Raw genomic sequence first — 12,195 nt, 5'->3', positions numbered from 1 at the left:
TTATCCATAGCTCTTATCCGACTCAAGAGACCTTATAGATCTATTACGTATCGAAAAGTAGCGGATAATAAAATATTATAGGGTAGCCGTTCAACCGTTTAGCTCTTGGGATGCTTACCCATATACCAACATTAGGACTTTCAACTGGACGTACCACACACTATGCCAGCTAATTCCGTAACACGATGGGGATCGAACCTATATAAACTACTACTAGTTCTGGTGGACTGCTAGATTATCCTGTAGAAAGTCTCGAACTAGGATGTTAAATCTCGTATCGCGTGTTCTCACGACCTCGGGAGTTAACTTGCTGAGATGTCTCTCCCAGGCCATCTGACTCCATGCGTGGTAGGCGAGCTGATCCTCGTAAAGACTGCCGCCGTTCCTGTCTATCTCCGCCGCCCACTTACGCGCCTCGTCCGAGCTGAGTTGTTTATGCATGAATTCGATATGGTCCCACGTCCAAGTTGGCCAGAAGAAAGCGTTTGGTGCTAACGTGCAGACCTCGTCTGGATGTTCCAATTCCAACTCTTTAGGAAGGACAACGCTGTGGTAATTCCACTCCTTAGAAAGATCTGCTCCGTTATACTCTCGAAGCCATCTCGCTATAAACGAGCTGTTCTTCCGAGCGACCATGATGGCATTACACAGGCCCCCACGATTTCCGCCCTCGTGGCCCAGTATTATATCGCGTGACGATTTTAAAAGAGTGGTAAAGGGTCGGAATCCGAAGGCATCCATATCCATATAGATACCACCCTGCTCTTGGAGGAGCTTTAGACGGAGAATGTCGGATACATGTGCGGCGTGCCAGGTCGCGTCGGGCGAGCTCTTGAGGGCCATCATCTCTTCGGGTGAATGGTAGACGAGGTCGATATCATCTTTTAAAAGACGTATCCATGGATTCGATAGAGGGGATGCATTGGGTTCGGGCGATGGTGGATCTGCAAGATACGTGTAATGAAGTGAGATCTTCTCTGCTTTCATGCCTACAATGGCACTCCGTACGGCGAGGTAGCAGAGAAAGTCGAAGGTACCTGCGCTAGGTTTGCTATAAGGGTTACTGAGCCCGTATATGAAATGAACATGGTTGGGTATGGGATCTATGCGTTTATCGCTATCGGTGGCCAATCGAGGGGTAAGGCCGTGTAAGCAGTCGAGCTCATTTTGCGTAGGTACGAAATCTTGTTGGACTTTCCATTGGTAGGCGAAAGGCAAAGTTTGGCGCACGCGATCCCCGAATTGTCTTACGGATGGCCAGAAGGGAGGACTAAGAAGTACCAAGATGAAGACGATGGGGAAGAGGTAGTAAACTCGACGACGGCGTAGAAGTACCATAGGATGATACATGCTAGGAGTTGTGGGAGATATGCGGATATGTTAAACAGGCTCGAGGCGGTTATATCTCTCCCCCTTGAGAACAAAATTAGGAGCCCTGGAGAAGATTTAAGACCCGAAGAAGATGGACGGCGTCTTAATTACGGACCTTCTTGGCAACCCCCAGAGCCGGACAACCGGTTACATTGGCTAGCGTTGGCTGCCGTGTCCGGTAATAATATCATTTATCGCGTAGTAGGTAGTAGTAGCGTAACTTGATCTGTTCTATAGAAATGTGAGATGCGACAAATAATATCTTTAGTGTACCTATGTGAGATGCGACAAATAATATCTTTAGTGTACCTATGTAAGATGTTAGGAAGAAGTGCTTGAGAAATAAAAAAAGTCGAGAATGCACCTGCAGGTACTAGCATAAGAATGATAGGTACCTCTTACCTACTCGGATACCTGACGCTTATACATGCGCTCCGTAGGATTTAAACTTACCTAAACTACCTCTATGACCTAATTGTACTCTTATTACCTCTAGTGCTACTTCACTTCCTGTCATACCTAATGCGCTTCCCAATGTAAGTGAGTTTAATCATCTTACATTAGGTACAACGGGTACGTACATATATACGATTACCTGGTACATACCTAGATACCTATATCTTTAACATGTATGAATTTTAGTTGCTACCTCTATACTTTTATTTTATTTTTTACAAGAATGTCCAATTATCTTAATTAAAAATGCGGACTCGACGTAGAAGCTGCATATGCAGAGTTACATGTACATACATGTATGCGTTGTTGGAACCTTTGCAAATCCTAAAAATAGGGGTCTGCTACCTGTATGGATGTAATGTACGAACGCTAAAATGCACTACGTTTCTTACTAAAAAAAAAGGGACCTTAACAACTAAAAAACCCTTGACAAGTAAAAAAGATCAACACATGGAAGACAATCGATAATCCCAACCAATAAATTAAGGCTGGTGCAGATGGCCTCGGGAATGTTTACAAAAGATAGTGATAATATCTTTTCAACTACATCACATATGAGCTAGCCCGTAAAGTTTGGTTAGCATCTCACTACCATGACGCTGTTTAATCGGCTACCACGCCTACGAAGGAGAGGAGGATGGTTACAGTCGCCTTTCCTTTGGGTCCTCGGCGTTGCATGTATTCTCGAAATCGCTATTCACGCCTCCTACTACCGCGTGCCCGTACCGCCTCGCGAGTTCGATACTCCCTTCTATGCCTCCTGTCAGGAGCCCCCGAGCACTCCTCCAGACTCACCTCGCGAGAATGCCGCCATCGTTATGCTGGCCCGCAACCAGGAAGCCGAGAAAGCTGCGAGATCCGTCCGCAGCATCGAGCAACGCTTTAACCGCTGGTTCCGATACCCCATCGTATTTCTTAACGACGAGCCCTGGAGCGACGAGTTCATACAAACTATCAACGCTTCTACGAGCGCGCCGACCTTCTTCGAAATAGTACCTAAGGAACAATGGACTTTTCCGTCGTGGATGGACCAGGATGCTGCCCGCGCGAGTATAAAGGATCAGGGCGACCGCGGTATTTTATATGCGGGAAAGGAGACCTATCATCACATGTGCCGGTTCTTTTCTGGGTAGGCTAGCCGACTATACTACTTCTCATGTTTGGCTTTTACTGAGGTGTCGACATTGTAGGAACTTTTATCAAGTCGAGGCACTGAAGAAATATAAATGGTACTGGCGATTAGAACCAGACGTTGAGTTCTCATGTTCTATTACCTACGATCCCTTCGTCGAAATGGCTCGCCATAACAAAGTCTATGGTTTCACGATATCGCTCTGGGAGGAAAAGCGCACGTGTCCTAGTCTCTTTAGGGAAGTATCGGACTGGAAGGAACTGAAGGGTATCCCTAGCACCAACCTCTGGAAAGCGAGTGTTGATGCGTCTTGGGTTCCCTGGCCTTTCCGTAGCCTACTCAGCTGGTTTTCACACCGCGATAGCTCGGGTGACGGATGGAATCTTTGTCATTACTGGAGTAATTTTGAGATCGCAGACCTTGATTTTTTTCGTGGCTCTAAGTATCAGGACCTTTATAAGCACTTAGAACATACCGGCGGCTTCTATTTCGAAAGGGTTCGTATGCGTCGGACAGCAATGCCACAGCACTAATTTATTCTGATTTTTTTTTATGTTTAAGTTGCTAATCTAGTTTCTTATAGTGGGGTGATGCTGCAGTCCACTCACTCGCCGTAAACATGTTGGCAGAGCCGCATCAGGTTCATCATTTCGCCGATATTGGATACCGACACGATTGGTATTACCAGTGCCCTGCAAATGCGCCCGGTGGCCAACTACTCGAGTCGCAAGCACTCAACGAAGTCCAGAGTAAATGGGCTGAAGAAATCCCCGGGGGTGTGGGTTGCCGTTGTGACTGTGACGGCCGCCGGAATAGAAATCATGCCAGCTATTGCCTGAACAAGATGAAGGCGCCTAATACTGCTCATCGCCCCTGGTCTACATGGCTACTTAGCTTCATATTTTAAAATATATACCCTCCGCTAATGTTAGTAGATATTTATTACGGTATAAAGATACCCTTTGATGAAGAACTGTCGCCTCCAGTTGGCCACTGTCAGACTCTCGCAGTTATACTTATAGTCAGACAGCATGCCTTCAATACTTTACAAAACGCGAAGTCGTTGCAGGAATAGTCCGCCTCGCGACAATCATTACGAGGTGACGAATCGGCCGTTTAGTTAGGATATATTAACAAACTAGACAAAGATATTGGTTTAATGAGACCGTACTTAAAAGTCTTATAGTTTGGCCTAGAGTTGGATCGGCATGATATCATATACACAAGATAGACAAGCGTGATATACACCAAGGGTTGAAAGAAGACATTACAATGATACTAAGGTGGAAGACTATACCTATTAAGTCTACAGTGCATTGTATAATTCAAAGAAATAACTAATCTTACGCTTTCTAGAGAGTGACTTAAATTGTAATACTAATTTTATAATTAGTTATTTTCGCATTCACCGATGGTGTTACTATTGCTATATTGTTATTGTCATTAACGTAACTTGGTTTTTTTTCGAGGGCGGGAATCCAGTCGAAAATATACCTCAGTACCTCACGTAGTATATATATAGAGCGATTGTCATAGTTGTACCAGGTCAAACAACCGGCTAGTATAGACCTAGTTGGACGCCTTTAGTATGCAAATGCCAACTCTACCAAAGACACCACTTCTTCAACGTATAACCTAATGACCCGGCTGAAGCGTGCTTCCAATTGCCGTGTCATGGCATTATATAGGTAGCCATGCAACCACTTAGTATCATCTAAGTATCGATGTTGCCCCCAAATCTCTTTCCTCGAGTTGACTAATATGTCGAGCCATATCATATCCTAGGTGTGGTATAGCGAACGCGTAATGAACAACCCGTCTCTTTTCGTCTGGCGGAAATTTAAATTTTCCAATGGAATATTATCCGGTCGGGTTTCTATATCCGGCCGGAAACACCTCTGCGACGTGAATGGCGGAATATCGATCGAGTCTAGGGTGCTATGCCGTAACTCGGGTGTAAAACGCCAACGTGCGTTCACGAGATGCTCTCAGTATCGACAGCCATTTCCTCTTTGGCAATTTCGGTAGTTTCTTCCACAGGTACATCTATATGTAATTCTCAGTTAGCGACTGGCTTTTTTTTTTTTCTTTTTTTTTTCAGCCCCATCTTGAGAACAGATAACATTACCTTTCATCTCAACTTCGCCGTCGGCCTCCATCTTGCGCTTCATAGCATGGTTCATCTTCCGTTCGAGCTTGCGCCTCTTTTTCGAGCTGAGCGCCGCGTTTGGCCCACTCGTCGGTAATAGCCCGGGGCGTGCGCCGCGCTTCGTGTCCGCTTTGGCGACTCGACCCTTCTTGTCGAGGGCGGCGGTGCTGATGCGCTTCTGGTTCTGCTTCCTCGCTTTAGCAGAGCGGGCTATGAGGCGGTTCTTCGAGGGCCCGTTGGGGTTCTTAACGGATGGCATTTTGTCGAATTGGGTGGTTTACAATGACTTCTTGTATGTAGTAAGATAGGCAGGCAAAATAGGTACGGTTTGTAGTTGTAGATGGATAAAGAAAAAATTGGAGGGGTCCAGTTTGAAAATTTTAGTGGAGTCGATGTCGAACAATGCAAGGATCTCCATGCTCAATACTCCCCGCATCACCCGTTAAGCCAATGCCATGTAATATACAGTTATCCGGAAGGTACCTCTCTTAGGTACCTAACCTAACATTACCGGGGCCCCTTTTTTCGAGTCTCATTAACTCTCTTTACTCTTTACATAATACATACGAAATGGAAGAGTTAGAGTATAATTATGGTCCATGAGGAGACAAGATGTAACAAAACTGTTGACAAGCTAAGATAGAATGTCTGAACATATAAATTAATACCCTTGTCCAAAAGTCCAAAAGAAGCTCTAGTCCATCGTTGAAGCCGAAACCCCTCTGATCCTGCGTCAGCTTCCAATTCTCATATCTAGCATGTCTTATGTTAAATCTATACAAGTTATCTACCATTATTTCCGGTCTATTGCTACCCATCACATATACATTTCAAATATAAAAGAGATATATATAAATCGCATCTAACAAGATGAGTCCAGTTCCGATAGCTATCACAGGCTCGCTATGTGAACTTTGCCACCAATTCATCGACAATCTCTTCTCCTTCGGCTTTGACAGACAGGCCGTTTATCCAACGCGATGGCTGCTAGGAGGATCGGAAAGGGTGGTAGGGAGGCGCTGGGGTGATGTCTTTCGTCACCATGAGACGTTTGGAGACCTCGCAAATAGCGCCAAGATGTGTGAATTCTGTAATGTCCTCTACGTGGACCTTGCATCTTTGGATACAGGTCTACATCAAGGCTGGTTAGGTTTATACCCGTTCTGGTCTTCAGGTCATTCAGGAGAGAACAACCTGAAAGGCCTTTTTCGCGCTGGCTTCCGCGACTCTTTGCAAAGCATGCCCTGGGGAAGCGGCAAGATTGGAAGTATCCCACTACACAGCTTTAGGATCTGCCGACGAGAGCCTTTAACAAAGGGAGAAGAGGTACATTGGTTAGATACATATAGACAGGTACCAGTCGTACCAACGACTTTATCCTCTTCACTTATATCCCGGGTCGCAGCCAAGTGGCGGCAAGAGTGTACCGAAGCTCATCCAAAATGTGTCAAATCCGACTCGGATCATGCACTTCCAACAAGGGTGGTCGATATAAGCGACAGCGAAACAGGGCGAGTCTGTATATACGAATCAAATGGAGAAAAGATACCATATGCCGCACTCAGCCACTGTTGGGGCGGTATAATCCCATCGGTCACCACAACGGCCAACCTGAAGGCAAGAACTAATGGAATGGACATCCACGAACTACCTCAGAATTTTAGGGACGCCATCGAGGTTACCAGAATTCTCGGGTTGCGATATCTGTGGATAGACGCTCTGTGCATCATCCAAGACTCGAAGCAAGATTGGGATCAGGAAGCTGGAAGGATGTATTCTGTATACGCGGGCGCCTATATAATGATATCTGTCCTCGATTCCGCGGGCAGCACCAAGGGCTTTCTTAAGCCAAACAGGGCACCACTGGCACTAATAAGCAACGAATATGCCGTCCAGAAAGTATACCCAGATATTAATGAATGCCTTACGGAAGCCCCGTTGAACGGCCGCGGTTGGTGCATGCAAGAAAGACTGTTGGCCAAACGTGTACTGCACTTTGGAAATGAACAGATGTCCTGGGAGTGTCTGACTGATTTTAAGTGCGAGGACGGAAATAATTATACCGGCGAGTGGGATGCGCACTTCGTGGCAAAGTTCCTGACTATTAGAAAACAGATTGGTGTATGCGCCGGCCAAGGTGTTGAGTTAGATTGGAAGGCATGGTATCAGTTGCTAGAAGAGTACACTACACGGAAGTTCACCATTTCTACCGACAAGCTACCTGCTGTTATTGGAGCTGCAGCATTATTCAAGTCTACCAAGCCAACTGCGACGTATATTGCCGGCTTATGGCAGGAAGATATCGCTCGTGGTCTCCTATGGTGTGCTCACTATTATCACATGCCAGGCCGGAAGGTCTGGGGAATATCAACGACTGACGATATCTCCGAACTATCTAAACCACCTACGAAGCGCGCACCTAGCTGGAGTTGGGCTGCCCTCGACGGTGCACTCGACTTTTGGGCACTTCGGATCGGAGGATTTGTAGTTGAAGTCTTAAATGTGGCAATGGAAACTGAGAAGGAGGCTATATATGGCTACCCAGTGGGGAGCATAAAACTCAGGGGCCGCCTTGCGCAGATGTTTTATCATCCGCCCGAAGATAGTAAACACGACGTCGGTATCTTGACATTTGAGCCAACTGACACTCCAGATTTTCATTACCGGCCAACAAATACCTGCGTCATGGATTTAGATCGTCAGTCACCGCGACTGTGCTGGGCGTTGATAATGACAGAGTTACCTACAAACAAGTACTTGCTTATTCTCCACATGCGCAAGGATGGATCCTATAAGAGGGTCGGAATGAGCAGTGCAAGTTGGCGGGAGATTGACCCAAGGTTCAGAACGCAAGAAATTTATATCACTTGAAATCACCAAAGTGAAAATACGAAATGAATAACTATCACTTGACAATGGGAAACTCGGCACGAGTCATAACCAGGTTAATCATAGACGGTGACACCGGTTGTTTGAACATTATAGTATTTTTTTGTGATTTTCCCTTAATTAAAGTACACTTTTACCACTCGAGCCGGTCGTCGCATATTAAGCTGACATCATATCGACCATTTCCTTTCCAGACCTTCCCGCCCGAGTTGCATGCCGCTACAATACTCCTTAAGTCGCTGATCATGCTTCCTGGTCCGCTTGCATATACGGCCGTGGAACCTCTGATGGTGTTGTCTACGAATCCCCTAACTAACTTGTTTAGGTCGGGGTGCCTGTCAAATCCTTCCCCTCCGATTCTCTCGACATTGAGAGACGAGGCAGACTGAACACCCTTGACGGAAGAAGCAACGGAAGAAGCCAAACCGGACTCCTTCACGGCTATGTCGTCCTTCTCTAATATATCGTCGTTTATCGACGGGCTCCTGCTACTTGCTTCCCTCGTTACATATATGTGAACTTCAATCTTATGCGCCTTGGCGGCTTTGCGAATGGTATCGAGTTCCTTCTCGACCCAACGGGTATCATCCTTCTTCCTTACTGCCCAGACCAGCTGGACTTTCCGGTCCTTCATTTCTGGTTGCTCTATTATTCCAAGCAAGACCGGTAAGATGTATGTAATTCCCGTACCGCCAGCCACGCAGAGCACATTGACATCCGGTGTCAATTCATCGACTATCGACTCTCCATATGTTCCCGACAGGATTAAAGGAGTCGTTGCGCTAGGCGATGCGGCTAATTTCCTCGCGGCCAGTTCTGCGACCTTCTTCGTCTCTCCTTTCTTTGCTCTGAGAATGTACGAGTGCGAAACAAGCCCATCCTTTACCTTTGGCAAATTGAGCGGCGTAAATGGGTGAGACTGCCATAAGCTGCACTCCGTAAAGCAAAGGTAGAAGTGTTGTCCAACTTTCCAGGCATCCTGAGGATGGGTAAAATCCATACGCACGACATCTCCGTGCTCTGCGTCGGGAAAGTGTGTCAAAGATGCGTGTGCCGCCCGAAATCCCATAGATCCGCCAGGTAAATATTGGTAATGAATGAGGGCCGATCGCAAGAGTCTAACCCCACGGTCCAAGAACCAGAGAGCCAACCCTGGGATCAGAAAGCATTGCAAATTTGCCCAATGACCCCAGCAAGCCCCGATATATACCATTGCCAGGACATAGTGCGCCTTGCGGAAGAATTCGTAGCCGGTGAGGCGAATACCCCACGGAGTACTCAACGCAAAGATGATTAATAGCAGGATTTGCGCGACAACTCCCCAGATGATATACAGCTGCTTGATCCATTCTATCGCGGTCGTCGGCTGCGGTTGGTATAGTCGGACTTCGATTATGGTCCAGCCAATAGTATGCAGAGACCCTTGCACAACGATGATATATCCAAGCCAGCGATGAAGAAAGTTGAAACTCTGGTACGGGACGCCGGTAAGAAGAGAAAGAATAGATTCCCTGCTAGATAACAAGATCGACAGTGGCGTGAGAGCATACGCAAAGACGCCAACTCGGTCAGACCACGGGCCCAAGCTCGTTCTGGTGTTGTGAAGTCCGGGCTTGTTCTTTATGGGAGTGATCCACGTCTGGTACGTGATGCCGAGGAAGCTAATATTAGCAAATAGCTTGCTAGGACAGTCAAGATCAAGACTTGAAGTTGCGTCGTTCGGCCAAAGACGAATCGGACTGAGTCGGGTAGTAAGTAGCGACGGATTAACGCCGCGGCCGTCCTCCTTATTCGCGAGCGTCGACCGGCTATTTTTGCTACTCTCTCGCTATCGATGGCACCGGTAGGTATCTCGTCGGCGCGAGGGGATGGGAAGATGCGTTTTCCGATAGTCCAAAGCAAGAGAATTCCAGCAATTATCGACCACATTATGCCGGAATAAACCATGGTCAAATCATGGGACCCATATACTTGATCTAGGTAGGCGCAAGATCCTGGGTCATTCGTACATGGAACGGCTCTATCAACATAACCCCAGTGCTTCTCCAACGCGGCGGCCTCGCTGAGATTCTGAATATGGCGAGCTGCCAGCGGGTTATTAGTGGTCGCCATCTTTCTGCAAGTCGTCTCGACGACAGACACTGGAAGGCGTTTGATCGTGTATGACGAGCGAGCAACTGGCGTAACCCGAGCAGCGGGAAGGCTTTTATTTGTTTAATAGGACTGCAGAGTTTGCAAGAAGTCCACAAGTGAAGTCTGCAAAGTTTAGCTCCCGTCGACGGTTGATTTATGATCTACGGTTGCTTGCAGGAACCAGTGGACGGGATGATAATATAATAAAGTGACCAAACAGACAAGCAAGTCCAACTCGTCGACCTAGCTAGGCAACACACCGTCCAACCATTGTACCCATTGCCGGGACAAGGTGGTGCCACTTCAAGTTGCCTCCTCCGTCTAGAGGATAATTCCTCTCCAAGAGCTCCGTCATTCTCGGCGCGCTGGTGGGAAACTTGCTCAAGGATGCTACCCCCCGAAGGTTCCAAAGGTTCGAAACATACACCGTTCAGGCCGTTAAGCCCGCGAAGGGAAAGCTTGAGAAGAATTGAGCACGTTTTTCAGGGGTCATATATGGCTTGGCGTACAAGGATGTCTTACTTAAGACCACCAATAATAGACTAGACTCTTGAACGTTTGAGGCGTCGAGCCGTTGAAAACGAAGCCTTAATGGGCCAAATAGTCGAATTTGTATCCACTTTGCCTGCGTCCTAGATACGATCATCTGCCTTTCCACTGAAACCCGCCGTCTAACACTTTTATCTAAGACTGTTAAAGAGGGACTTTACCTTGTAGGCGCGGTCGCCGCACCCAGCCCTTCCCTCATCCTTGAACCATCGACCTTCCCAAAAGGCCGAATCTTGCTCTTATACTCTCATTTTATAAGAAATCGTCATCCTTCTACGCCGAGCGGGTCGTAAAGTCTTGGACAAGCGAACGGCATAATAAAGGCATCAGTGTTCCTACATCCTAAAACTTGAGTCTTCACAGGGCCAAAATTCCTCGTCCCGGGTCCAATTGCAGGCTGATTTCCGTGTCATCCTCCGAGCGCACCCAACGGGAAGGTTGTTACTAATTTTGCCGACGCATCTAAATTAACCGTCAACATGGATCACAGCCATATGGATATGGAGTATAGCAACGCTACGTGCACACATGCGGTACGTGTGACTAATTCATATTGAAATAGAGCCGACTGGACAATAGCTGATCGAGAAATAGATGGCATGGAACTGGAATACTATTGGCACTTGTAAGGCATCCTCATTATCCAAAGCATACCTATCTAAGAGGCTTGGTATGTATGGATAGGCAGGTAATTAACAGATTCTAGGCTTGCTTGCTGAATCGTGGCGCATTGAAAACGAGGGGACTTTTGCAGCCTCGTGTATCGGCGTTTTTATTCTTGTCATATGCCTAGAGTTCCTCCGCCGGATAGGAAAGGAGTATGACAGCTTTATACTACGGCAATTCCGGCAGCATTTAGCGGCAGAAGCCCGCGCATCCAAAGGAGAAGACTCATGCTGTTCCGAGGCGCCGACCCCCGGGCCGCAAGTCGTCACGTTTAGGGCAACGCCCGTACAGCAGCTGATCCGTTCTATCATACATGCATTTGCTTTCGGTGCCGCATACATACTCATGCTAATAGCCATGTCATATAACGGCTACATCATAATAAGCATCATTATCGGCGCCGGCGTTGGAAAGTTCCTATGCGATTGGATGATCGCCAAGGTCGTGATCGGAAACGAGTCCCAATCAGATAAAGAGGTGAACAGCGGTCTTGAAGAACCGTCTGTATGCTGTGGTTAATGTCAGATTTACGTTTAGATACCCATCGTGTAGTTTTTTTTTTTTTTTTTTTCTTTTTGGTTCAGGTTTGCTCAGACAATAAATGCCTAATTCAATCAGTACGATTTAAGGCTGATCTTCAAGAAGTATGTTTTCGATACCCAATCCTCTGCGAGATTGACCGGCGGAAGAGACATTTCAAGTCAGAGTCACATCATAGAGAAATTTTCGACCTGTTATCACATGCAAAGCAAGTGCTACGATTCATTCTAGAGCTATATTTAGTTCGAGTGTAGATCGATTGAATTTCAAGTAAAGTAAGGTGACCCGATTGCTTGGTTTACTTCGGAGC

General features: G+C 46.8%; 6 protein-coding genes across 6 annotated transcripts; 3 read left to right on the top strand and 3 right to left on the bottom strand.

Moving 5' to 3' along the window:
- Nucleotides 1-213: 213 nt before the first annotated feature.
- GL218_02668 (uncharacterized protein) lies at nucleotides 214-1,350 on the bottom strand (the record flags this gene model as incomplete). The annotated part of the gene is made up of 1 exon (XM_033579202.1): nucleotides 214-1,350. One exon carries the CDS (start codon nucleotides 1,348-1,350, stop codon nucleotides 214-216), a length of 1,137 nt encoding a protein of 378 aa, XP_033437989.1.
- A 1,070-nt stretch (nucleotides 1,351-2,420) lies between these two features.
- Nucleotides 2,421-3,866, top strand: GL218_02667 (O-glycoside alpha-1,2-mannosyltransferase like protein 4; the record flags this gene model as incomplete). The annotated part of the gene is made up of 3 exons (XM_033579201.1): nucleotides 2,421-2,956; nucleotides 3,018-3,456; nucleotides 3,543-3,866. 3 exons carry the CDS (start codon nucleotides 2,421-2,423, stop codon nucleotides 3,864-3,866), a joined length of 1,299 nt encoding a protein of 432 aa, XP_033439630.1.
- A 1,068-nt stretch (nucleotides 3,867-4,934) lies between these two features.
- GL218_02666 (uncharacterized protein) lies at nucleotides 4,935-5,367 on the bottom strand (the record flags this gene model as incomplete). Its single annotated transcript, XM_033579200.1, has 2 exons — nucleotides 4,935-5,005; nucleotides 5,088-5,367. 2 exons carry the CDS (start codon nucleotides 5,365-5,367, stop codon nucleotides 4,935-4,937), a joined length of 351 nt encoding a protein of 116 aa, XP_033437991.1.
- A 611-nt stretch (nucleotides 5,368-5,978) lies between these two features.
- Nucleotides 5,979-7,979, top strand: GL218_02665 (putative heterokaryon incompatibility protein; the record flags this gene model as incomplete). The annotated part of the gene is made up of 1 exon (XM_033579199.1): nucleotides 5,979-7,979. One exon carries the CDS (start codon nucleotides 5,979-5,981, stop codon nucleotides 7,977-7,979), a length of 2,001 nt encoding a protein of 666 aa, XP_033437994.1.
- Nucleotides 7,980-8,130: 151 nt separating this feature from the next.
- On the bottom strand, nucleotides 8,131-10,109 carry GL218_02664 (Ferric/cupric reductase transmembrane component 2; the record flags this gene model as incomplete). Its single annotated transcript, XM_033579198.1, has 2 exons — nucleotides 8,131-9,675; nucleotides 9,738-10,109. The coding sequence occupies 2 exons, from the start codon at nucleotides 10,107-10,109 to the stop codon at nucleotides 8,131-8,133; spliced, it is 1,917 nt and encodes a 638-aa protein (XP_033437993.1).
- A 1,049-nt stretch (nucleotides 10,110-11,158) lies between these two features.
- GL218_02663 (Copper transport protein CTR3) lies at nucleotides 11,159-11,864 on the top strand (the record flags this gene model as incomplete). The annotated part of the gene is made up of 3 exons (XM_033579197.1): nucleotides 11,159-11,212; nucleotides 11,274-11,304; nucleotides 11,386-11,864. The coding sequence occupies 3 exons, from the start codon at nucleotides 11,159-11,161 to the stop codon at nucleotides 11,862-11,864; spliced, it is 564 nt and encodes a 187-aa protein (XP_033437996.1).
- Nucleotides 11,865-12,195: the final 331 nt, after the last annotated feature.

This window comes from Daldinia childiae (assembly GCF_008694065.1).
Source record: "Daldinia childiae strain JS-1345 chromosome Unknown Scaffold2, whole genome shotgun sequence".
NCBI classification, from domain to species: domain Eukaryota; kingdom Fungi; phylum Ascomycota; class Sordariomycetes; order Xylariales; family Hypoxylaceae; genus Daldinia; species Daldinia childiae.
The sequence above is the reverse complement of the archived record's forward strand: the minus strand, read 5'-3'. Positions and strand labels throughout refer to the sequence as shown.